Consider the following 27,994-nt stretch of genomic DNA (forward strand, 5'->3'; position numbering starts at 1 on the left):
ACAGTAAAAATACAAATATCTAGGTGATGAACACCCTCTAAATGCACACGACATATACACATGACTTAAGTAAGAAGCTTCAAACATCACTGGAGGACTATTATTAGTCATCCCAAACTTAGTCAGGAAGAAAGGGTATGGTGGGCTGGTTGGAAATATTTGTGAATTATCTGTAACTTTTACCTCAGTTAAAGTACTTTACAAAGTACTTTACTGCTCCAAATGTCTGTGCGCCAATGGCATAAGCAACAGGGATTCTGTTGTCCATAGTGAGTCCCCATACTCAGTATGGAGCTGTAAGACTATAAGCAAGCCTAGGGTTGTCCAAATGTTACTCACCTACAAGTCACTACACAACTGCACAACTGCCATATAGTAACATAATCTTTGTATTCTTACTCTCTTCCTATTTTTATGTAGACCTTCTCAGGTCTTAGAGAGTTAAGTTTATCTATTTTAAAAGAAAACTTCAAATGACTGCTGTACTCCTTCTGCTTAATGGGATTGTATGTTCTGGGGAGCGTGAACTTGATCCTACATTTCTTTTGTAATCTCCTTGACCCACAGCCCTGTGTTATGCTCATAATAACATAGTTTGTTCAACGATGCTCAAAAATTAGGTCAGCTTTTCTAACCTCATGGAGTTTAGTACATGAATAATTTTCTACACACAAAGCAGAGAAAATTCAAAATATTAATTTCCATGAGTGATGGAAAGGGAATGGAGAAAACAGTGCATACAAAACTCATAGGGCTTCAGACATTGATATTCTGCACAATCTTATATTTGAAGAGACAAGAAAATAAATGTATCCTAAAGATAGGCTCTTGAAAAAAAAAAGTTTCTGGTAATCAAAAACATATTAGCCCTTGGAATTATATGGTAGCCTCAGCCTTTTTAGCAATGCTTATGTCAATATGCTCAATCAGATTCTCACCAAAGAAAAGGCGAAGTGGAAAAGGCAGATAGAAGCAGAAATAAAAGTGGCCTTTTGAAACTACTTTTGTCTTCACTGTTTGTGCTCAGATTTGAAGAGCATTCACTATTTTCTTTGCTAAAAATTTTCCAAGCATCATCAAACTGAGAACTTGGGGCATCTTGTCTGGTTTTGGGTAGAGAGTAATTACCATCTGCACCCTACAAATGTGGGTAAGCTTGCACTGAAATAAACTATCCAAATCCATGATGAGCATCAAAATTGTAGGCATAAGGAGCAAAGCGGAAAATTGTAGTATGACAAAATAGCTACATTTAATTATGTAAAATTACATAGAATTTTCATCTTCTTGAGAGGTGCTTTATTTAAACATACATCCAAAGGCACATCTTTGGTTAATGTAACTTTCATTTCAAGTCAGGGAGTTGACAGAACATTTATTAAGTTTAAAATTCAAGCAGGCTGCAATTTTTTTAAGTTTTAGGGCCACTTGTTTGAGAAAGTATCCTTTAAAACTGTGAGGCCAACGATCTCCTTTTTTCACATCAAGTCTTACATGTGACCCCTCCCCCTCCATGAAGGCTTTTCTGCTCTCTTCCACAAGATAAATACCCATTTTAAGTTCCAGACTCTACTAAAAATGCTCTCCTAGGGAGCATTCCAAGAGATGATGTTCTTTTTTTTACTATTATTAAAAATTATAGGGTAAAAGGGATCAAATAGATGATGGTCTTCTAAAGGCTTGGCAGGTTCTATGACAGTTGTTTTTTTTTTTTTTTTCCTATGACAGTTTTTGATTGCCCTTACCTTTGGGACACCCCAGAGAAGCTACAACAGTGACCCAGCACTATTCCAGCACTATTCCCAGGAGGGTCACTCTGGACAGCTTGCTGGCTGGCTGGAGGACTAAAAAAAAAAAAAAAATCAATGATATCAACCTCTGACTACACTGGAAATCACTAGGCATCATCATGCCCATTATTTATCCTGACCTCTATGGCTCCATTTGGTGGAAAGCATCATTGCAACTTCTATGCAACCAGTTCTATCTTCACTATGGGAGATTGATTGAATCAGGCACTAGGGGCTCAAGAGTTCACTGAGTCAAAATGAGATCCGACTTCTCTGACCTAAGGGATTGAAGGTAAGAGAGGAAATTACCAAAGACAGCATTAAAGCAAGATTGAGTGGACCGTCATAAAGAAGAAACAGAAAGTTTCAGTACTTGGCACTTGAAGCCTGAGGAGATAAGGGCTGTTCTCCTGGCACATAACTGTCATTTAATAAATGTGGGTCCCTCCAAGTCCTGTCATGCCTTACCATCTCCCATCACCATTTTAAAAGTTCAAAATCAGCTGTAAGAAAAGGTTGGGTATTTTGTTAACTTGTCTGAGAACACAGCTAACTTTAGAGCTGACAATTGGACAGCATTCTTTTCATTCTGAGGTGAAATTTTCTTGACAAGTGTTCAGAAAAAGTGTACAGACCTCTAGTTAGACCAGTCTATGAACAACAAACGGGTACGTCTCCTCTCCTTCCTGAGTGGCATTAAAACGATAATGAAGAAAAATTTTTAAAAGTATAAATGCCAATGACAAAGAAACAGAAGAAGGGACACGAGTGCATTGTCAAAAAGATGAAACAAGTGAGAGGAAATGTGCCAGAGGAGGAAGCCCCAATCGATGGGAGGAAGGACAGTGGACAAGAACCATCCAACAGGAAGTGGCGGTGCCAAGGCCCTTGGAGGGTCTCGATGTGGCAGACGGCAGGACTGAGCAAGGGGAAGAAAACTGGAGGTTTTGTTCCCTCACCCTCAGGAGAACAAAAAGTTGTCTACCTCTCCCATGGAGACTAGAGGTTTAGCGCCTAGGGAAATTGAGAGAGGGAGCCTTTCAGATCAGGAAAACCTGATTCAGAGCAAAAATAAAATGATGCACAAGGTGGAAATCACAGAATTTAATGTTACACCCAGACCCCAGATCTAAGCAGCACTTAATAAATTAGGCTGCCACCCTTTTGGTGGGAGATTAGAATACTTTTCTTGAGAAAAAGCCTCAGAGGAAGTCCTTTTCTATACCAACAATGGTGGGCCCTCTCAAAGCAATAGCTCTTTGCCTAATCATCCAGAAATGAAGGCCACTGCTTGTCATGCCACACAAACACAACCAGATGTCACCCAGTTAGCTTTTAAAAAAAATAGTTTATTGAGGTGATATTCACAAAATTAAAACTTACCATTTTAACGTGAACAATTCAGTAGTATTTAGTACATTTATAATGTTGTGCAACTATCACTTCTACCTAGTTCTAAAACATTTCCATCATTTCAAAGAAAAACCCCTCAACCATTTCTCCCCTTTCTCCCTTTCCCCCAGCCCTTGGCAACACCAATCTACATCCTGTCTCCATGGATCGATCCATTTTGGATGTTTCATATAACTGGGTCATACAATATGTGACCTTTTAGGTCTGACGTCTTTCACTCCACATAAGGTTTTGAAGGTTCATCATGTTGCAGCATATCTCAACATTCATTTTTATGGTTGACTAATATTCCATTGCATGAATATACCACAATACAAATCAGCTGTTGATGCTTCAGTCTTGGGGAAAAAAACATTTGGCAACCACCATATATAAAACAAAAGAGAAAAACAAAATAAACAGAAAAATGAAAACTGTAGGAAACAAACCAGGCTAGCTTGGTCCCTTGGCTTGAAATAGGGTTTGGTCAATGGGAAGTACTGACAGGTCATTGGGGGGTAGGAGGAGAAACCAGGACATGTACCTTTCTTTCCCCTCATGCTGTTTCAGTAGCTGTTGCTTCTTTGTGGCCACATCTCTTGTCAGGTAGCCCCTCCTCCATGGCTGTAAATCTGACCAGGCTTCAGGACCATTCCTTCACCCCTGCTCCTTTGCACAAGAGGTAGCAATGACTTCCCACAGTTGTTGGTTCCTAGGTGCTTTACCCTCCCTTCCTGGTTCCCTACATCTACCCATACCTTTGCCTTTTATTAAACTCTAACCAATTAAAACATTTGAATGTGACATCTCTTTTCTGCTGTGACCCTAATAAACTTATAAGTCTTAACAGAAAGGGTCAAATTTTTATAAAGGCATTAGTATAGTACTGTAAAAGGTGAATTGTTTCTTTTTAAATCTTCCATTCTCAGATTACCTAACAAATCATTTGTGGTGTGTGTGTGTGTGTCTCTGTGTGTGTGTGTGTGTGTGTGTGAGAGAGAGAGAGAGAGAGAGAGAGAGAGAGAGAGAGAGAGAGAGAGAGGGAGAGAGAGAGGAAAGGGGAGAGGGGAGAGAGGGTATGGGGGAAGAAAATAGAGTTTAAGAGGGAGAAAGAAAAAACATATTTATTTCAGTTCTTGCAATAATCAGACAGACAAAAAGAGTCTTTAGTACTGGTACATAGGGACTGTGTTTTAAAGAATAGGAAGGTTATGCAATGCTTAATACTTGCTAACAATTTAGTAAAGAATATATGCAGTACTTTATTACTTTGTATAAAAAACACTCTAAAAATAAATTCTCTTTTATTATGATATATCTTATGGTCCCCTCTCTAACACTGCTGTAATGTTCTCTATTCCTGTGTAAGAAAAATCTTAATAATAGTTGTAATCATAATATACATACATTTCACATCCTGATTTTTCCAATTAATAGTATATAATGAGCATGCTTCCATGTTGCTACATAACTTTCATAATCATTGCTTACAAATTCTACTTTGTATCTAATCATATAAATGTACGGTATATCACAAACTACTGCTGTTCCATTTTCTCCTAGGCAATTTTCCCATAATCTACATGAAAATTGTTACTCAACACACAATAACATTAAAAAAATTTGATAGCCCTGAGATCTTTCCTTAAAACACTAAACCAAGTTAGGACTAAAGTCTTGCTCTAAAATTTACATTGGCCTGCAGGATTGGCAGGTGAGTCAGCCAATGGTCTGTGTGTACTGAGAAATAGAGGAGCCTTGCGGAAAAGGCATGTCAGAGAAGAGGGAGCTGGGGGCTTAGACCAATAACAATGCTTGAGCCCCGAGAGGGACAGGGGTTCTAAATATAACAGTCGGTGTGTTACCAATGAACAGCCGCATGACCTGTTTCACCAAATATCCAAGAGATATTGGGGGCACACAGCCACATTATTTGGGAACCCATGGATCTCAACGGGAGATAGAGGTTTTCCTGCTCCCAAGGAGAACACAGAGCACTGTCACTGCTCCAGGGACCCAATGGTGAACAGCATCAATAGCATCCACACCTATACTTAGTCCCTGTGGGGAGCTTTAAGGGTTGCAGGGCAGTAAGTGCCAGCTGCTGATGGCCTCTGTGGAAGCAGCATCTCCAAAGTGCCTTCCACAGCTGCTGGTAGCAGACATTTCTGTAGGTTGCTGGAGCACCATGGACTCCATGTGGGTCAAAGGACTGTTCAAAAGCAACCATCCAGCAATTCCCCCAAAATAATATGGAAACCCTATGAGGCTGTCTAGCAATTGGGATAAATTAAACACAAAATGACAACAACAACAAATGACTTGTTACTATTAATAGGGCTTTTAATTTTTCCTCTGTGTAAAAGTAACCGAGGAACGATAAATTGTACATTACAATTTTCATGTTAGGTGGAGGGCACAGACATCCACAACATTGTTTTCTTTGAAATATTTCACATAAAACATGAAATAAGGGTGAAAGCAAACATATGCTTCAACAGAAGGAGGGTAAGCATGGGGAATTTACACAAAGTAGTCCCAAAGGAAAATTTGCTATTAGACTGACAAGAAGTATATTAAACTTCTTTGAAAAAGAAAACTCCCAAGGGCTCTTTTTCAACTACATGGGGAAGTTTAACAACAGTTGTAAGGGCTCATGAATTCAGTAAAGAAATTTATATGAATACATTTCCAAACAGGAAGGCTTCTAAAAGACAGATGTAATGGAACTGCTCCTTTTCCTGCCCTAGGAGAAGGTTTCCAGCATTCAACTTTCAGGCTCAAAGACTGAATTCATTTCTTTTATGGCTAAGACACTTGATATTAACACAACAATGTCTGCAGCTAATCTGCATGTCCTAGATAAGGAAAAAAAAATCAAAGGTTCAGGTCAAAATGGCAGGGTAGGTAAACACTGTGCTGGCCTACTCCCATGATATTAAAATCATAACTGAATTATAGAACAATCAGTCTAAAGAACCATCTGAAGACTAGCTGAACAGAAGTCCTATAACTAAGGATATGAAGGAGCAGCCACATCAAGACTGGTAGGAGGGGGAAACGCGAAAATAGCTGAAAGACGTTAAACTGTCATTAACTGCAGATGACAGGACACTGTATTCAGAGAACCCTAAAGATTAAACCAAAAAACTATAAGCAATGATAAATGAATTCAGTAAAGTAGCAGGATACAAAATTAATATTCAGAAATCAGTTGCATTTTTATACACCAATAGCAAACTGTCAGAAAGAGAAGTGAAAATAATCCCATTTACGATTATATATATATAAAATATAAAATAAAATAAAAACACCTGGGAATAAATGTAACCAAGGAGGTTAAAGAACTGCTCAGAAAATTATAAGACACTGAAGAAAGAAATTGAAGAAGACCCAAATAAATGGAAGCCTATAACATGCTCATGGATAGGAAGAATTAACATTGTTAAAATGTCCATTCTACTCAAAGCAATCTAAGTATTCAATGCAATCGCTATCAAAATACCAATGGCATTTTTCACAGAATTAGAACAAATAATCCTAATATGTATATGGAATCACATAAGGTACCAAACAGGCACAGCAATCTTGAGAAAGAAGAACAAAGTTGGAGGTATCACGTTATCAAACTATACTATAAGGGTATCAAAACAGTACAGTACTGGCATGAAGACAGACACATCGATCAATGGAATAGAATAGAGAGCCCAGAAGTAAACCCACTCTATATGGTCAGTTAATCTATGACAAAGGAGCTAAGAATATACAATGGGGTAAAGGTAATCAATCATCCAATAAACGGTGCTAGGATAACTGGACAGATATATGCAAAAAAATGAAACTAGACCACCTTCTTTCATCATATACAAGAATAAACTCAAAATGAATTAAAGACCCGAAACCATAAAACTCCTAAAAGAAAACATAGCCAATAAACTCTCTGACATCACTCGTAGTAATATTTTTTCTGATATATCTCCTTGGGCAAGGGGAACAAAAGGAAAATATAAACAAATGGGACTACATCAAACTAAAAAGGTTTCACGCAGCAAAGGAAATCATCAACAAAATAAAAAGACAACCTACTGAATGGGAGCAGATATTTGCCAATGATACATGTGATAAGAGGTTAACAGCAAAAATTTATAAAGAACTCACATAGCACCCAAAAAAAACCCAAACAATCCAATTAAAAAATGGGCAGATGACCTGAATAGACATTTCTCCAAAGAGGACATACACATGGTTGACAGATATATGAAAAGATGCTCAATGTCACCAATTATCAGAGAAATACAAATTAAAACCACAATGAGATATCACCTCACACCTGACAGAATGGCTATCATCAAAAAAATCAACAAACAACAAGGGCTGATGCAAGGATGTGGAGAAAAGGGAACCCTCGTGCACTGTTGGTAGGATTGCAAATTGGTGTAGCCACTATGGAAAACAGTATGGAGGTTTCTCAAAAAATTAAAAATAGAACTATCATATGACCCAGCAATTCCATTTTTGTGTTTTCATCCATAGAAATCCAAAACACTAATTCAAAAAGATATATGCACCCCTATGTGCACTGCAGTGTTATGTACAATAGCCAAGATACAGAAGCAACCTCAGTGTGCCCATCAATAGATGACTGGATAAACAAGATGTGGTACATATACAATAGAATATTACTCAGCCATAAAAAAGAATGAAATCTTACCATTTGTGACAACATGGATGGACCTAGAGGTATTACGCTAAGTGAAATAAGTCAGAATGAAAAGACAAATACCATATAATTTCACTTATATATGGAATCCAAAGAACAAAAAAAAACAATCAAACAAAACAGAAACAAACTCACAGATACAGAGAACAAACTGATGGTTGCCAGACAGGAGGGGTGTTGGGTAGCTGGGTGAAAAAGGTGAAGGAACTAAGAAGTACAAATTGGTAGTTACAAAATAATCATGGGGATGCAAAGCATAGGGAATACAGTCAATAATATTGTAATATCTAGGTACGGAGAACTAGACTTATGTAGGAGATCACTTTGTAAATTATATAAATGTCTAACCATTATGCTGTAAACCTGAAACTAATATAAAATAATACTGAATATCAACTGTAATTGGGGAAAAAAAATTGATAATAAAAAAACCATACAAAAATCAAACACAATACATAGACCAGTTGCAAAAGTGAAGGGTTTTCCCCAAGTATATTTTAATAAAAACATGTGGACTTTCTTTTTTCAATCTGAATATATTCCAAAGCATTCAGAATAATTGAATTAGGGTGCTTTGGACTGCTTGGACTGCAAGCAACAGAAATCACACTTGAACAAAGAAAAAGGTAGTTTATTGGAAGGATCTGGGGTAATTCCAAAACAGAATGAAAGGAAGAATGGAACAGTTGGCAGAAGTGGAGCTGGCCTTGGGGTGACTGACTCCAGAGAGGGGAACCTGTACAGGAAAGATTCCATCTTGCACTGCAGCTTTCCTACTACACTGGTTCAATTCTTTTTCAGATTAAGATGGCCTTCCTCCAAAGGGAAGATGGCCATAAATACTTTCAAAATAACATATTCCCAGATGTATTTATTTGAAAAATCCTAAAGAAGGGATCTGATTGGCCCAATTTTGGTCACCTCCCATCCCTTAACCAGTCATTGTGGCCAAGGAGCTAGTGTCCTACCTCTGGCCCAGTCTTAAGTCTGCAGATTCTACCAATCAGAAGAAAAGGAAAATAGCACATAGGGGCCACTGGGAGGGTGAATTTGAGCCAGGCTGACTCTCCATTTGTGATTATTAAAAACAGAGATTAAGAAAATAAAGAAAAATTACAATCTTATCACCCTGGAATGAACACTTTTGATTGAGCATTCTATTTTGGTTTGTCCATTTGCATCTGCATACATTTTAATGTACAATTACTGTCATAGAACCACTTAAAAAATACATAGTTTTGAAATCTATCTGAAGAAACAAGCTTAAAAATACAGAAACAATGCTCATCTCTTGGGGACCCTTGGGGTCCAGCTCTCCATAGGGTATTGAATTTCTGTTCCTGAATTTCCTTAAGAAATAAAATACAAACCATGACTCTGGTGGTATAAAATATCAAATACTATCAAAAGATCACTTTAAATGTCTACATTACCCAAAGTGGGCTCTACTTAAGTTCTTTTCAGGTACCAGATCTGATTCAAGTATAGGTCTGCTTTTCCTTTCTTTTGTTTGTTCAGCAACATATACAAAGTCTCTGTAGACCTTTCTATTCTAGGCTCTGCAGAATTGGAAGGAAACAAACACACCAAACCCCCTGGCTTCTGCGGAATCAGTAAAACACTGTGGATGGAGGAAAAACAATTCCAGGATTATAAGTATGCAGATCATCCAAATGATCCAGATAACATTTTAAAAATAATTATTCTAACTCTTTATAGACACTGTATCATATGAAAATTCATAGTAAATAAAATATTTAGAGTAGCCAAGTAAGCCTCAGCAAGAAATGAAAGGAAGTTTAGCAAAACAAGACCTTGGTAACTATTTTCTTAAAATGATAGAATAAAATATCCTAATAATAAAGACCTGTGCTTATCAATACTTTGGATAAATGATTAGGTTCTGCTAAATAATTTCCTCCCCTCAAACAAAGGACCGCAATGGTTTTAGCCAATGCAAACACAGCTATTACATGGCCTTTATTTTCTAGTATCATGAGTGCATAAAAATGTAGCTCCAACCTTACAGGACACAGACATTATACAATTAAAAAAAACTTTCATTTTTATGAAAAACTACTTTTGATCTTACAGTTTTATTCTTCTCATTTGGAACTTTATGCTTTTAACTTTATTATTTTTTCATACTTCTTGTGCTTCATCCTCTTTATACTTACATTCTTGCATTTTCAGTTTCTTTCTGAAATATTTAGTCTATGAATTTTAACTCTGAGTAAAATACTGGCAGAAGCACATCGATGATCTCATGTTCTAAATACTTTGTAATTGTTTTACATTTCCTCCTTGGTTCCACAGTTACTTAGGTTTATCTCTAAATAATTGAAATACTTGTCATTAATTTGGGATGTGGTCAGAAAACATGACGCCTTTTAATACTCTTTGAGGAACTTACTGTTATTTTTCTTTGTGCCTTAGTATATGATCAATTTTTTAAACTGCTGTATATACTTTAAAAGGTGATATAGTCTCTGTTTATGGAGGCATAAAGTTTAAAATATATTTCTATTGACCTAACCCTATTACTTATTGTCTACTTCATCTATCAAATTGAAAGGTGACACAGCCTTCTTCTCAACTGTTCTCCTGTATTTATAAGTATTTACATTTTAATATTATGCATTTATAACAAAGAATTTAATTGTCATAACTTCACTGTGATATATTCCCTTTGTCAGATGTGGAACATTTGCTTTATTAATACGTAAAAAGTACATTTAAGACAATATTTTAGATGTATCTTTTTATTTAACTTGTTTTCATTCTTGCTTTCAGTCCTTTCCAATTACGATTTCCTCATCCTTGTTCTAATTTTCTCATTTTCCTGACAAATATCTCTAATTACTATATTCAGGTAGGTATCAAATATCAGCGTTTCTAAATATTTGCCTGCATGTGAATATTTTCTATTTCTTTCCAAACTGGATGGCCTTGGAGAGCATATCATAGTCTCCAAACCTCACGTCTCTATGGAAATTCCAACATGTGGGCTTTGGGTTCCTGTTCCTGATCCCTCAGCCAAGACTTTCTGCTAAAAGTATGCTGTGTGCCTAGCTGGTTAAAACCCATCATTTGTCTTCTCAGGTGTACTTGGAACAGGTAAAAGTTTGAGAACAAGTCTTTTTTAATTGAGTATCCGTTGGCAACGCTGAGGCTATGTTTTGTTTCACCAGCTACCTGACTTTCTCTTCTGAGGTTGCCGACTAGACCTGGGCTGGGGCCATCTCTGTGGCTAGTGCAGGAGGGAACTGGGGTTGGCAGACCCTTCTGAGCCACATGTGGTGGGGAGAGAGAGTTCTCTACACAAAAGGCAGTGCTGTTACTAGAAGGTGGGGGCAGAAATGCCAGGCAGCCAGAAACCACAAGTGTCTACTACAGACAAACTGATGGGAAAGGGATTTCACTAAACCAAATGGGACGCCTATGGAACTTCCCGGGATTCTCACCAAGAGTTTTTAGATTATGTGACTTAAACCTAAGGGATTGGATTGAGGTAATTTCTGGATCTTGTGCCTCATTTGGTTTTCTAATGTATACAGGTCTGTTTCTTTAGCTTGGATAATATCTATCAGTTGTATAGAACATGGATGTCATTTTTTGTTCGAATGGAATTGGGTAATTTTAACTATAAAAGAATATATTCACTTATCTATTCATTCATGTTGTCACAGGGAGCAGACTTATGCTGAGGCTGAGTAGTGGGGTGATTTTGAATTTGGTATTCGTGTAACATCTGAGTGTCTTATTATTATTTTCTTATTTTCACAATATGGAACATTTGTTTCATGTAAATAAACGTATTTAAGACAATTACTTAGATGCAGATGTATATCTTGTACGATAGATTGAGTTTAATATTAACTGTAAGTCATTTGTTTTGGAGAGGAAGGGTATTTACTGGTGGGGGCTGCAGGGCTAGCTGGAGGAGGGAAAATGCTTTCAGACCCAAGCGCTTAGTGCAAAGATTATCCTCAGAATTGTCCCCATGTTGGCTATTTCAAAAACAAAGTTAAAATAAAATTCAAATAGCTAAGGGAAAATTCTTACAATACCAAATGAGTATAAAAAAATAGTATTAAAGAGTTATAATGGCAATATAACTTAAAATAAGTAACTTCAACTAAACTTATATCAGCTAAAAAAATAAGTTCAACTAAAACAAATATGTTCAACTAGAACCCACTCTAGGCCAAGATGTGGTTGACTACCACACATTTTCTGCTCTGTTGGGCTGATCGTGCAAGTGCAGAGCTCCCAGCAACGATGCCTGGAGCCTTGGTGGAGAACCAAGACCAAAGCCAAAGTCCATACAGAGTGTTGGCGTCTTAAACTCAGAAAGTCCTGTACTGTAAGCCAGCTGGATTCCCTAAATCTTTTCCAAACTTGCTGCTGACAAGTACATCTTTCCCCATCCTATACTATACAGGTGTTGCTATTTGGAAACCAAGGATAGGGCTTTATTTTTATCCCGAACACATGCTTTGGTTCTTTATTTCAGCCCACTGCCATCGAGAATCTGTGATAAAGTGTCTTTCTTTTATGTCCAAGTTTACAAATGTCACTTCCTATATCATCCTCTAAATACCTGATTAAAAAAAATAGGACACAACTTTTTAACTTGTAGTTTTAATGCAATATATACACACTTACCATCCTAAGAAAATGTGTCCATTTTTCTCAGTATTTATAGAGAAAGGAAAATATCGTTTGACCCTGTTTCTCTGCTTTTAGGAGTGAATCTTTCTGCTGGAACTGGCAAGAAGAAACTCTTCTGGAATCTGTGGCATGGAAGAGGGTCTAACAGCACCACCTCTGAGGGCAGGGCCAGGACGAGGGGTGCTGCAAGGGGACTCCTTAGGCTGTCTAGGCCTGTTTAAACTATGGCAAAGGGTGGAAGAGGCAAAATAAGAAACAAGAGGCCCTGGCAGTTTCCTCAACAAGGAGGCTTCCTCCTGTCAGAGCCTTCCTCCTATCAGAGCCTTTTGTTGCTGCTAATAGTTTTCTTTTTAACTATGTAATAATATAAAGAACATGGAAAAAAAATATTTGCTTTGTCACATCATGGCAAAGAAAAAATGCAACTATAGCAAAAGCTTGGCACCTTTATAACTAAAGATAGGATCATGCTGTCCATCTCCCCAAATTAGGAGAGAGGCAGCAAGGATGATCCTGCCTACCACACTGGGGAAAAAAACTGCGAATGTCCATCAGTACCACTTGATGAAAGAAGAGGGAAGAAAGATGAAAAACATTCCAGAGGTTTTATCAACATACAACCACCTTTGACATAAACAACTAAACCAAATACTATAAAGTTGAAAATTCAGTATTTTTAAACATTTCATTTTTACTCAGATCTAATCAACAAGTTAATCTATTACTCTGCAACAAAAATTCTTTTTACTAATGAAAAAAAAAGGACACACAACCTGAAGACAATCTGATTTTGCTTTATTGAATATTATCCCACACCCAATATTTACAAATGTAATTAAGTGGAATTTATAAGACTATTATATGGAACATTTTAAAAAGTTAATCTGAAACACTCTTAATGGAAATCATCAATTCATGAGTTAATACAACAGCTAATTTATAATTTTTCAGACAATATTCATCATGATTCATTTCATAAAAATTATATTTTCAAGAAGAGATAAGTCTGAGGAAATATACAAAATTCAGAAAAATATTTCCGTATCTAGTCATAATCTTCCAGCTTTTCTGTAAAAGAGATCAATAACGATTATGGACATTCTGGCCATCATGCATTAAATATAGATTTTTCTCATGACTACTTTCTTTAATGCCATATTAAACGTTTAGTATAGAAAACCTCTTTTCATGATAAGTTTAAATATTTATTTATGTTTAAAAAGAATGCATATCCAAATTTAAAACCAGCACCTAAACTTTGCTTTAAAAATAACAACAAGGCATATAGCCACACGTTGTTAACCTCGATCCCCCATTATGGATGATCCATGGAAGGGGACGAGATGGACAACAAAATGAGGCAACCCCCCAACCAGTCCTAACAGCGACTTATTGTAGAAGACAGTTACTTTCATAGACATGAAGAGGACATAAGAAATACAGTATTTACCTCTGCATGTCTGAGAAAATACCAGTCACATGTGGACTAATGGCCCTAACTAACATCTGTAACAATATCCTCAGAATAGAACTACAAAAAGTGTGGGGCTCATAGTGGAAGAAAGTGGGGGTGGGTGGGTGGGCATTATTTTCTCTCTCTGCACAAATTTAAAGGTCTGTCTTTCTCTGGTTTTATGTGAGCCAGATCTTCTATCCATACACAGAATTAAGGAATATAGCACTTCTTATCTTTAAAGAAGTACAGCTGTGTTATTATTCTCTCTTTTCCTTTGAAAGACCATGGCTTTTCAAAATGTATTATTATGTTTTTTGGACAACCTAGATAATAACATGTAAAGCAATTAATCCTATCCATGCATTTTGAACCATTTCAAAAATGCCAAAAATAAAATCAGTGTGTCAGTAATAGCAACTTCTATAGCATTAAAATCCTGAAAAATAACTTAATAGTTTTTAATGGAATTCATTGTTGCTAGACTAACACTGCTGAAGGGCATAGCAGCACAACTTAGAAATAGGAATGAATAAATACAATTTATTATCCACAATTTAAAACTATTCACTTGCCAAAAAGATTCTGGAAATGGTGGTGGTGCTGGATATCTTTTTTAAGTAAAAATTTTCCTTATCCACAATTAATAGGTTTCCTGTTCAACAAACCTATTTTTCAGATACTATAAAGGCCAATTTCAGAATGTTATAGGTCACCATATAGTTGAAATCACTGGCATCTAAATTAATGGTGCTTAAAGGATCTCTTGAAATAACAAATATTATCCCTATCTAGGAGGAGTTTGAATGTACAGAAATGATGGGTGTATTTGCAATCAAACCACGGCAGAATGCATCCTCATCTAGTGCGTATTCAGTGTTAACAAATGCATGCGTCTGTTTTAGAAATTATAGCAATCAGAGAATACATATGCTTAACATGTTTCTATTAAACAAAAATATATTATAAATTTAAATGTTTTTCGGAAACCTACATTTTGTTCTGAAAGTTGCCATTTTCCAAAATACAACACACTGATGATTGTTGTTCCTTGAGTAACAGAACATTATTGTTAGGAACACACACTAGCTTTCTCAAAACGCAGTGCAGACTTACCTATGTGGTCAATAGTTGATCATTTTTCGAAGGGCATCATAGCACTTCCATTTGTCTGGGATGTAGAATGGCTCAAAAATGTGAGGAAACGGTGTATCATACCCACATACTCTTGATATAGGGGCCTCCAGGTTCAGAAAGCATTCTTCCTGCAGGAAGAGTACAGATGGTTAACTTCAAGATGTCTGTTTTTTTTTTTTTTTTTCACTGAGATTAAATAGTTCAACTTGACATACAATTGCATCTCAGGGCATTAAAATAATTAAGTATATTATAATGTGAGAAAATCAGGTTAAAAAAAGCAGGTAACAAACAGTATGCTTGGTGTGATCCCAGTTTTATTTAAAATATTTTCACATATGTATGTATGCACATTTCATGCCCACATACATATGTATCTATTGTTTAAGCCAAATTGGGATTATGCCAAACATGCTGACCTACAAATATAAATGGAAGGCATGATAAAATCATAACAAAATGTTCACAGTAAGCTCAGCAGCTTGAAATTACTGAGGGTACATGTTTTCTTTAGTTTTCTGTATTTTATATACCATAAGCATGTATTGCTTTTATAAAAATTTTTATAATTACTCTACGCAGCCAGACGAGTGTACCAGCTATGTAATTGTGTCCTGATTTCTCTCATAACCAGGCTATTTTTAGATGCCTTTGGTTCCATGGCCAGTGATTCCCCAAGCCCACTGATCTCTGCCTGACTAATCTGTACAAATCTCTCAAGTATCACCTTAGGAGTCACCTCTGCAGGCAGTCTTTCTTGACACCTCACCAACCCTGCACCACCCAGGACAAAGAAAGGGCTTCTGTCCTGAGCACCCACAACACTGCACTCAGCACACTCCACTGTAGTTGCCCAATTATCTGTCTCCCCTGAGAGACTAGGAACTCCACGAGGCTGGTGAAGGCTAGAGAACTGGTGTAAACATGTAAAATCTCAATTGCAGAAAAATCCTGTAGTAAGTTGTTTTCAGGTGGGGGAAGAAATTTTATTCAGGTGACAATTTCAATTTTGAAAATTAAATTTTTAAAGAGTTGATTTTTTTAAAAATCTAGAAAGAGAGATATGTGATTAAACTATTCATAGAAAGATGATATTAGTTTTCTCATTTACAGCTATTACCTGAAACAAAAACTTCTGGATTTTTTTATATACCCATGTTATGCATTCCCTTGCTTCATAAACAACTTGAAGAGGTTCACATTTTCTTAAATAGTTTACTAATTGTATTTTTAAATTTTCATTTGAATGGAAATGTTCACTTGAAAAAAACTTGATGCCTGATGTTCAGTCCCTATGCTCTGTGCATATATCTTCTAGTAACAAGAATATTGGGGCAGAAAGGGCCCAGGAATAGGACAGATTAGCTCCAAAGGGCACCATCTGGCCATTTATGCACCTCTCTCTGCCCCCAATAACCACTGTGACTTACAATATCTAACACCAAATAAGTGTTGGTTTTCCTACCAACAGGAAATCTTCATTAACAACTTGAGAATCTTGAATACATAAGATTTAAAGAGTCACCTAACAATTCCACTAGTAATAATCTCAAAAGATTGAGTGGATTGCAACAAATAATTTTAAAGGAGTCAATTTGAGATTAACTCAGTTTTATTACTTTAGTTGACACGGGCTTCCCTAAATACTGCATTCTTCATAAACAAGCCAACCATGGACACTACAAAATATACAATATCAAGGGCAAAATATTTCACTAAGTACCTTTGATTTTGCACTTGTTACAAAATATTTTTTCTTTAGAATTAGTACCCTAGAAAGCTGGCCTATAACAAAATGATCTGTCAGTGTGAAAATCACTCCTTTTAGCATGAATATTAAAATTATCAAACTAGTTTTCCCCCCAAATAGCAATGTTTCTAATTCCTCAAGAAAAAGAATCACTATAGGAATACATCTATATGTTAGCATGAGCATAGAAAAAGGTCTGCAAGGTCACACTTGAACTGTAAACAGTGGTCGCCCTTTGAGGCTGGAAGTGGCAACGAGGTGGGGAAGGACTCCACTTCATATTTCATAAATATTGTTGGAGTTTTTATGACACAGTATTAGTTTTATAATTAAATGGCACTGAAATAAAAGAGTAAAGTGAAGAATTATCTTTTTATATGAATAAAGGTTCCTATTTTATGTTACAAAAATTTGTGATTTTATTTTCCTTAATTTTGAAACAATTATATAAATTAAGGGGAATTATATGATTATATTGTACTGTACATAAGTATATAAAATGTATTGTAAAAATCAGGGAAGATAATTCAAGGATGTAGAAGACTATGATTCAATTTTATAATGCTATACCCTGACCAATTGAAACAGTTTGAAATTTTAACACTTTGCTAACAAGTATATTAAAGAGACAAATTATTCCTTCCACAACTTGTGTTACAAACTTCTTTTAAAGAAATTAGAAATAGATGTTTGGGTCAAGCAGCTGTATAGAGTTACTTCCCACTGAACTGCTTCATGTACAAACGATTTATGTGTGAGTATGTTTCTTTGGGCAACCATCCAAACAGGGCATTCTAGTTCTCCGTCAGTTTTCTTCATAGAGAAGCCATGTATACACACACACACACACACACACACACACACACACACACGTAGAAAAAGAAATACTTGAATCTCACGGGGATGTTTATTGATCAATGTACCATATTAATTCTCCACAAAGTATATCTGTTGCTTCTTTATATACCATATTATGACCCCATAACTATAGCAACCATATGCTCTAAATTTCCAAAACAATCCGGATTAATCATATCTACTTTTCCATTAATCACATTTTTCTTTGTATTCCATAAGCACACTCATATTTTAAAAACTATGTTTAATGATTTTTGATTCAGAAATAGTAATCCACATAAAATTAGGAAGAAACAATTACCTCGCCCACAGGGTTATTGTGTGGATTACAGGTAGCCTCCAACACAGGGGTTAAGATGTCTCTCTTTCTGGAGAGCTTGACATGGAACAATGACAGATAGGACTGTGCTTTGTGGTTCCAAAACAGATTGTAGTGTGACATGTATAAACAGGGGTAACAGAAGAGAACCCAGACAGGTGCTAAGAGAAACTTTTCTCCAGCTATTCGTGGACCAAAGATTCACTCTAGGCCCAGTGAAAAGGACTGAAAGTGAACCCTAAACCAATTATGTAGCAACGCCTACATATGTTTTGTTGCGGTATGTGCTTTCACACAATCAGGTACTTAGTGACAAGCAGATATTCCTTCTACAAGACCCTTGTGTGAAATTCTATATATGGGATTTGAATTTACTTCTAGACATGTCTTTTTGTAACTATGGGAATTTTCTTTCTAAAATATGTTAATAAGAATAGTAACAAGTACTTATGATATAGCAGGCACAGTGCTATATAAATGAGTTGTATTTCATCTCATTTAATCATTTTAACAAATCCATGAGGTAGGCATTATATTCCACTTCACAGTTGAGGAAACCAAGGTAAAGGAACTTGTCCAAGGTCAAATAGCTATATACATAGCTACATACAGGTTTGAAGTAAGGTTCAAACCTGATTACAAAACCCATGTTTTCAGTCACTCTTTTGCAGTTTTGAGGCACTACTGTTGAGGATATTAACAACAACAACAAAAATAAATAAATATAATAGGAATAAAAAAGAATGATGAAATGGAAGGCAGGGGATGAAGGTTTTACAACAAAACCTTGAGAGGCATAACAGGCTAAGTTCTGTCCAGGAAGCCCCTTTCATATATACAAGGAAGGTAGAGGCTAAGACATGTGAAGAAACTGAAAGTACACACTTGAGCATGAAAGTAACACCAGAGCAATGAACAGATGGTCCTAGGTATCAGGAACCTCTTAGGCTATCTAAATGATTCAAATGAGCATAACTCAAATTATTTATACATTAGCAATCTGGCTTGCTATGCATATTATAACCAGAAAAGGAAACAGATGATGTGAAATTACAATTCCAAGTCATAAAAATCAGACACAGGCAAAACAAATTATTTGCCTATTTTTTGTAACAAAACAAAACAAACTTAGTAGTATCTTATTGAAATTGCAGGTCACAGAGATTCTATAAATTTTCTAGCAGGTAAAAGAGGGCAAGAAAAAATAAAATGATCCATTATTGTTTTAAAATAAATAAAATATTGATAGTTTTTTTTTCAAAATTGATTAATTGTACTGTAATTATTCCTATTTTGGTGAATGTAGATTACATGTTATATGTATGTGTGTGTAAATGTATACGTATTAGGGCTTCTGTGGGATCACTCAAGATCTCTCAACACTTAACCCCATTTCCCCATTAAAGTTTTAAGTGCATCAATGATAGATTCTTCTGTCACCATGTCACAGGAATTACATCACTGAGATCAGTCTCAGGCATTCCACACTGTGGTTTCAGTCATTCTCAACAAATCTTTTTGTTGTTTTTAAGGCAAAGCCCCCAAATATAATTGAAGCAGCATGGAATTTGGAATACTGTCTGAAGGGAATCTATGTTCTACTGTGATTTAACCTCTACAAGCTTTCAATTCTGCTATCTTATCTTCCTGTCGTTTTGTAACACTATTGTGTTACCTTGCCTATTTACCTCTCTAGATTGTGCATTACCATATGAAGTATACCTAGTGCCATGCCTGACACATCATAGTGCTCAATAACTGCTAGGTTTTTGTTTTCCTCTTAAGGTTTTCCAAGTTATAATAAACACAAGGGATTTGAAATGATAGACCAAATCGTCATTAAGGACAAGATTCTGGTACAAAAAAAAAGTCAACACGGATAAATAATAATAATATCCCTTATAGCACAGGGCCTGAACAACTACCATTTGCCGGACACTTACTCAGCCTTGTAAGAAAATAGCAAAATGAAGCGCAGTTTGAGGAAGGAGGGTGGAGACCACTGAGGTTATGAAGGCCGCACTCTGGCCTCAAGGAAAGGCAGGGCTGGGTGCTGCCCCCTGGTGGGGAGCAGGGAGCCTGGCAACTCACTGCCAGTTCCTGGGATTGGAAAGACAGTTTGTATGGTTAGATAGTAAAGAGTTCAGTATATGGTTTTAAAAATTTCCACTGAAAAGAACACAATTTCCATGCAGTGCTACTACAGAAAAGTAGCCTGCCAGTCAGCTACCGGAAAGGTTACAAGTAAGAGAGCCTGGTAGATAACTGAAAATAATCAAGGCATACAAACTTCAGAAAACAGCGGAGAATAAAGAACAGCCTAAGATACTATTTGATTTATTTGTAAAGCAATCATTTTGGTTTTGTTTTTTTCAATTCAAGGCAATTCCAGGCTCAGATTTTTTTCTAAGAATAATTTTGGGATAATTTTTATTCAGGTCTTCTAGTGACAAAATGTTGACTATCGCCCACTGTGCAAGAATACGTATCATCTTGAGTTGAAAAGTTATGAAGTTTAAAGTGAGATAAGAAAAATTTAGGTCTTTTATATATGTTCCTACTTTCTTATAGCTGATATTGGCTGATGAAATCCCTTTCATTTTCCTGAAGAACTATGCAACGAATTTTTCTAAACATTGAATGGAAAGTCAGAAAAGCAGGACAGTAATGAGAAGCACATCACAAGTCAAAATTGACATACATTGCCTATACCATCATCTGATGAATCAAGATTTTATGTTCCTCCTTGGAACAATGAAAAAAAATCACTCCACAACTTACTTTCAAAATAATAATACAAAAAAAATTGACTTTTAAATTATTTTTCAAACAAAATACTCCAAGTTATATCACATAATTATTATCACGCCACCATAACACATTTAAACTATGAGAATATATTTTGCTTCAGGGGTAGTAACTTAAGCTATAAATGTAATAAGCACTGAGCAAGACATACAGATGAGTTATCATTTCTTCTCTAGGAGAAAACATTAGGAAAAAGTTTTAAATTATTTCGGAACGTAGTTTTTTAATTTTTTAATTAAAATGTATTGGGGTGACAATGGTTAGTAAAATTGCATAGGTTTCAAGAGAACAGTTCTGTAATACATCATCTATATATCACTTTGTGTTGAATGTACTTAGTTTTAAACCTGAATTCTAATACCATTTGGTCCTTGTCAATTATTATTAAGAATAAAACAATGGAGATTTTGCTTCTAAATACAATTAGTTGTCTAGAGGTCATAAGGAGCAGTGCAAGAGTTAAATTTTAAAAATATGAGAAAAACTAAACTAATGTACCAAAATGATGTATATTTGATAGCTTTAAAGTGTAGGAACGTAGAAAGTTATTTTTGATTATAAGTTGATTAGTCCTTGTTATTTATGTCAGGTTAGACTTCCCCCAGTTTCCAAATATTATCAGAGAATATTTGTTTTAAATTTGTTTTAAATCTGCCATGAACACTTGCCTGTAACTAAAACATGAGTTTGGGCACATGAGAAAAAATGATTCTGGTGTCTTAAATCATACTTTCTCGGCAAATGAATCACAGAAATCTGTGAAAGCACTACGCCAGCAACGCCAAAATTGATTTCATCCCTGAATTAAGTAAATACAACCTTACTAATGTAAAATAAACAATGTTTCATTTAAGCTAATAAATAGTATGTACCATATTTTTTAAACAGAGCTTTGTGTGTGTGTATGTGTGTATATACAAATTTTCTACATAGCACAGGTCTACGAAATTAATTCTTCAGACAACAGAGTCCCTAATCCACCCCCAAATTAACAGGAGGCTCCCCTAAACATTAGTGCTATTTTTTTTCCAATATCATGTATACAAGATGCATTCAACAAACATTTTTTGCTGTGAGGTCTCTCACTTTTAAAATGCAGTTGAAACAATATAACTAAATAAAAGAGTATATGAATAATTTAATTTTATCCAGATTTGCATAATACCTGAAACATTACAGTCAAACCCAACTATTTCAGCAAAGCTTCCATGTAAAGTGATAATCTTGACTAAATTAAAAGCTGCGATCTCTATTAATTAATTTCATTGGAAAGTCTTCAGTGTCAGCTGACTTTTAAAAAAAATTCCATTTCTTCTTCTTTAATGCAAATTACTGGCAATTTGGTACAATTTTTGTTTTCTAAGATTTTTTTCAGCTAGTTAAAGAATGAAACTGAATTCTAAATTAGTATTTTCATATAAATTCCAACTCCATTTTTGAAATGGAATTTTATTTTCTGAAGTTAGAAATACTATTTCTGATCTAAATAGGTTTCCCTAGATACAGTCTAGCTATCTAAAACAAAGTTGGAGCATGATATTAAAATATGCATAGAAATAATTCATGGCTCAAATTCATAGTCATGTCAGAATATAAACATTAATGTAAAATCATCTATGAATCTCGATATGGCAACTGTTGAAACTTAAATAGAACAAATTTCAATTATCAAAATTTAACATTAAAAGTCAAGAGTTTATTACATAATATAAATTACTTTTGTCTCAAAATTATAGTTTTGTAAATTTCACTATTTTTAAAATCATAAATAGGTGAAAGCAAGTCACTACTCATTTCTACAATTTATAATCTTGTCTAAAATAACTTTTTAAGAAAGTACAGAGTGCTCATTATGGCCCAGGGACTATACTAAATAGTTTATAAATATTAACTAATCTTAATTCTCATAAAAACGAAATAGCAATCACAAAGGTAAAACTAGCACCCCATCCAAACCACTTTGGTTTTCCAGGTAAAATCTGTAAGAGTCTGGTTCTGCTTTCAAAATTTCCTCTAGATACAGTCTTGACCTATGACCCAAAGCTGCCTCACCATTTTCACCTGAATAGCACTGTAAGAAACTATGGCTTAAACAAATCATTTCCTCGTTAAATCTTTCTGCAAAACATTCTGTTTATTTGCTGCAATCTGTCTCCAATGACGTTCTGAGGTTTTGAAAGTTCAAAGTGAAAAGTTTAAATTCGTTTTGAGTTACTCAATGTGCAAATTTTGACATTTGAAATGTACTGTGGCTACACTGCTTTTGTTAAAACAATTTATATTCGATAGAGAAAGAAGAAACAGCAATGCTCTCAAATTTCCACAGCCACTGAAGCTTCTCAAATTTTATAGTTCAAAAGTCTTCCTATAGAAGAAAGCGTCAACGGCACCAAAGTTTGCGAGTGGAATTTCTTTAGAATGTGGATGCGTAATGATAAACATAAGCGACTTGCAGCCCTGGCTCATCTCATGAACAAATCACTCTCTGTAAGGTAGGATTTTTGCTTGGTTTGGCACCAGGAAATTTAAAATACTGATGTAGAGCAACTTTTGATTATCCTACAAAGCATTCATTTTTTTCTGCTTGTTTTTCCACAAAATTCTTTATCTAAGCATTCTAATACACTGCTAAATGGTGCTCGGAAGGCAGAAATCAATTCTGACAAAAGCGACCTGATGATTCCTTTGTCTGATGACATAGAAAATATATTCTTTTAGAATTTGGGGGACTGAACCTGCATGAAAAAAGTTTCTGTTAGGATCTGTCACTCTCCCAATTTTGCAACCTGTTTTTTAAGTTTCAAGACTAATTACAAAACGAAACTACTTGAATAGACTGATTTCCCCCTACCTGGCACCATCTTTCTAAACAGTTTGAAAAGCTGGATTAAAAAAAAAAAAAATGGCTAAAATATTTGTTATTTTACAAATGGCATTCTTTTGTTATAATATAAAGGAGTTTTATTGCTTTTTCCTTCTCTTTAAAAATGTTAGATTTGTAGTTGATGTTGTAGTTTATGTTTAAAAGAATATTAAAACAACTTGCTAAATATAAAAAAGGCAAGGAAAAGGGAAAAATCAACTTTATCTACATAATGCCAGAAGAGATGTGTCTATAGTTTTACTGAAATTAAACACACTTTATTTTAAGGTTAATCTTGGGTATCATAGCAACACAATCTTTAAACTTGGTTTTGCTAAACGAATAAGTAAGACCAAGTTGTTTTTCAGCAGTTTAATTCTGGTCAATAGATCACTACAATTTTACTAAGAAAAGCACAGCAGAAATAAATTTTCCAGGCTATTATCAATTATTAGGGAGATATGGTCAATAACTTGTTAATTGGATCCCAATAGTAGTATAGCAGCACTTCCAAAGTTTAATAACTGAACAAATTAACAATGCAAACAAGTTTCAGGCAGGAATCTCTGACCTGAGTAAGAAAAGGCTTATAAATGCTCTCATTATTTAGGAGGATGACTTTTGCTAACATGATGCATTTGACCTATTCATGAAAACAAACTGACCAATTGTAATTATTGTCTTATCCAATTAAAATAAAATGCAGAATCCCAAATATGTTTTCCTCTTTACTGCACTTACATATCTATGTTTCTACTTCTGAGGTTGCTTAATATTTCCAACAAAGAAGTTTTTCAGGTTCAATGTCTATGCATTTGCATATACATATTTTTCATGTTAGAATTTCAAGAATGGAGAGCTCTTTGAGAATTAGAGGGTGAAATACACATGCTTCATTTCTTCCTCCCAATATTGGATAAACTGTATACTGATAAGAGGAACCCAAATCTGCATGTATTCTCACAAAGTCTGTATTGCATGCTCAGTGTGGACAAATTTCTAATAAGCCTGCTAAACATACAGATACACTAGTGAGTGGGTGGGTTAGTGACGGGGACCTAGTTCTACATACTTTTATAGTTAAGTATAAAAATATAATATCAGAATTGCCCAAAGGTAGTGTAGAATAATAAATTCAGATGAATTAAATTTATACAGCTCGCATAAAATGGTAATGTTCCCATAATTTATTTAGATGGACCAGAGCATTTACTTACTATTTTTAATCTACTTACTTGAGGCTGAATTAATTATATTAAGTCAATCAGGTCCCACAATTAGGAATCAGAGGCTAACACACACAGCACTGACTCCCCAAAGAAATCACAAGGGTGTCCCTATATGTCATACTCGCCTATCACACGTAATGATGCACAGAAGCAAACAGGGACACAAACAAACAATCCTGTGTTTAATCAACACATCCTGGCCAGTATCGTGAGAAATAACATGGCAGCTTACAGGAAAAGAAAGGTATTTTTCCATATGCCTATCTGTTCAGGAAAAGGAATATGTACATGCATAGAGAGAACAGAAAATCCAGACATTCACTAAATAGTAACCAAAGAGATGTTCTTATTTAGTAATAAACAAGCATAATTATTTGTATAGTCTCACTTAATCCTTTCAACAACTCTATGTGGTAGCACAAGTGAGGAGCTGAGATTGGTGAAGTTTAAGTGACGGACCAAAAGAACACAGGTACTTGCAGTTTTGTTGGAATTTACCAGATCTTTTAGTTAAGCTTGGGTGCACTGAGAAAGATCTAAAATTTCAAAGTGGACCAAAGAGTTTTTCTAGGTTACAAGGTAATATTTGTATCTAGTGCTCTCATCGTACCTGTGAAACAAAAACTAGTGGAATTGTCTACTTGTTTTTGTCAAGCCCGATCAAGATATTTTTCCAACTTTAATAAAAACGTTTTTAAAATCTGGCATATCATTGGTTTTCTTGTTTACCTTATAGGCTAGACTAGAAATAGCTTGCAGGCTCTACAAAAACTAGGGGTAGGAGGGGGGATTTGGATTTGTGTGCTAAATTTGGCCCATGGGCCAGAATTTGCTAACCCTTGCCTTAGAACAATCATATAAAAAATGACTTATTATTCTCATTTCAAAAGGGATGGACTAGGAGAACTTAAAGTAACATTGCTCTGACTATAGTTTTAGAATTAGCTATCCCTTTCTCTGTTGTGCAGGTTTCTAGGAGAGGCTGAGGTAAAAACTGCAAAAAAAGCGGGGGTTGGGGGGGATTAGCTGTTTACTGCCTTTTTGGGATGTGTTACTGGGGAGTATAGATCGGTCTTTTTAATTAGAGTTACAGTAGGTTAAGCTTGGATTTACGTTTTGTTTCTTTTAGGGACTTTCTGGGGAGAAGATGTGTAAATGAGGGGAAGGGTGGACATGAGTGGACTTTGTTTCTAGTTCATTACCAACAGCTTGCTTGAGTGTAGGTCCTGAGCTGCCATTTTGAGTTCTGAAGCTGTGAATTCTCGAGAAAAACTGGACATTAAACCTATGGTAGGCTGTAAGCGTAAGTTTCATCTACCAAGAGTAAAAAACAACACAAAACAAAAACAAAAACAAAAGCAAAATACAACAAGAAACTATTAAAGTGCTTCATTAAGAAATTAAATTTGCTTCCTTTCATTTATTTCCTTATCTATGATAGAATCTAGATAAACTTAGGTAGCTAAGCAATTTGAAAAGAACGTGACAGCTTTTTGATAAATTAGAAAAATATTTTTTCCTAGCCTTAATTTAAATGGGAAAATGAAACTTAATCCTCTCCTCATGGTAAATACTTTATCACTATTCTCCACAGTTAACTCACGTTATAAAACTCTAAAACTATAAAAGAAAACTTCTAGAGTATTTAAAGAAATGTCTTTTGCGAATAAAATTAAATTCTTTTTTGCAATTAAAACAACAGACTACAGATGCGACACTGTTATTAAATTAATCTTAAACTAAAAGGTAAATTTAAGTGTAGCACGCGATCTCTCTGTCACAGACTGTACTTGCCAGCTTCCCTTAGAGGTTATTGGCAGTCTCCACAGCTAGCACGGGGGTGTTTATTAAATAGCCGTGGGCTCTCATGTTGTAGGTGTAAAGCTAGTTGTACACACATGAGTGTCATCAAGTGGACACGGCTGTGTGAGGATGGGCCCATCCCTGTGCATAGAAGCAGACAGGTCCCAATTGCCTGGGACAAGCCTGTCAGTCATCCCTGGGAAAGTATCACTTTTAAAAGCTCGATTAAAAAATTATATGTGTGTGTAATATATCTGGGTTACAATGCATTAGAATTTCATCATTTTCAATTCCTAGTTCTCTACATGAGCATGCTTATATTTGACATAACAAATCACCAACCCACAAGGATTTTCCTTAGATTTCCTCAAATACTAATTATACACAAATCTAATTAAGTTTGCATGACTCACTTTAGCAGTAGTTACTTCAGTTACCTCGGAATTGCCAAAAGGGGTCTGAAGTGTCTATTCTCCCTCCAAAATAATCAGGCTGCGTGCCAAACTGATAACCATTAAACACAGCTGCAGAGCAAATGTGTGGTCTTGGTCCTGTAAATACAGTGTTCACACATCAAGCTGCCCTGTGAGCAACTACAGATTCAGAACTACTGATTTCAGGTTTATGTTACTATTTTATACATGACTATGAAGTCACTTGCTTTACCCAGCATGGCCTGTGCAGATTTCTATAACGCCATGAGTTTCTTCACCTGAGAACACTCATTGAAACTGAAAATTCCAAATATTGATAAATACATTTCGATCAGCATCGTGTTGAATTGGTTTTCAAACTCTATAGCTCACATGAAGAAGAGTACAGGTTGCTTTGTGTGTTTGAGAACATATTTATGGGATAATTAACATGCAATATATTTAACCTAATTCCTGAAGACAATCACATATCCTGTGTTTATTATAAATGCTTTTCTTTTCATTATAGAAGATAAGTGTGTAAAAAAAAGAAAACCTGTGGACAAATCTGAGCTACAGAAATTACACTATTTTATTTTATTTCAGTAACTCAAATAATTTCCATAAAAGGAAATTCTTTTCAGAGGGGCTCTCCAAATGGGGTGGGTTGCCGGATGCTTAAGGCCAAGACCGCATTCCCTCCAGGCTGTTAGATCGCTATGGCAACTCCCCTTTCCCTATGAGTAAGCAACAGCTATGAACACTAAAATCTGGAAGAAGAGAAA

The 27,994-nt window shown here is 35.4% G+C and overlaps 1 protein-coding gene across 9 annotated transcripts in view; it reads right to left on the reverse strand.

The window, feature by feature from the left end:
- BCKDHB (branched chain keto acid dehydrogenase E1 subunit beta) overlaps positions 1-27,994 on the reverse strand; it is a 235,262-nt gene that overhangs the window by 34,465 nt on the left and 172,803 nt on the right. For 3 of the 9 annotated variants that reach the window (XM_081037742.1, XM_081037738.1, XM_081037741.1), the window contains exon 10: positions 15,146-15,294. In XM_081037742.1, the coding sequence (XP_080893868.1) occupies positions 15,154-15,294 (141 nt within the window). In that variant the 3' untranslated portion in view covers positions 15,146-15,153. Of the gene's footprint in view, positions 1-1,231; positions 1,845-1,930; positions 2,069-3,120; positions 3,852-13,354; positions 13,645-15,145; positions 15,295-27,994 lie in introns of those variants that run through there. The other 6 variants (XR_013992523.1, XR_013992524.1, XR_013992525.1 and 3 more) reach the window with 5 other exon arrangements.

The sequence above is a fragment of the Rhinolophus hipposideros genome (assembly GCF_964194185.1).
Source record: "Rhinolophus hipposideros genome assembly, chromosome: 3".
Lineage (NCBI taxonomy): Eukaryota > Metazoa > Chordata > Mammalia > Chiroptera > Rhinolophidae > Rhinolophus > Rhinolophus hipposideros.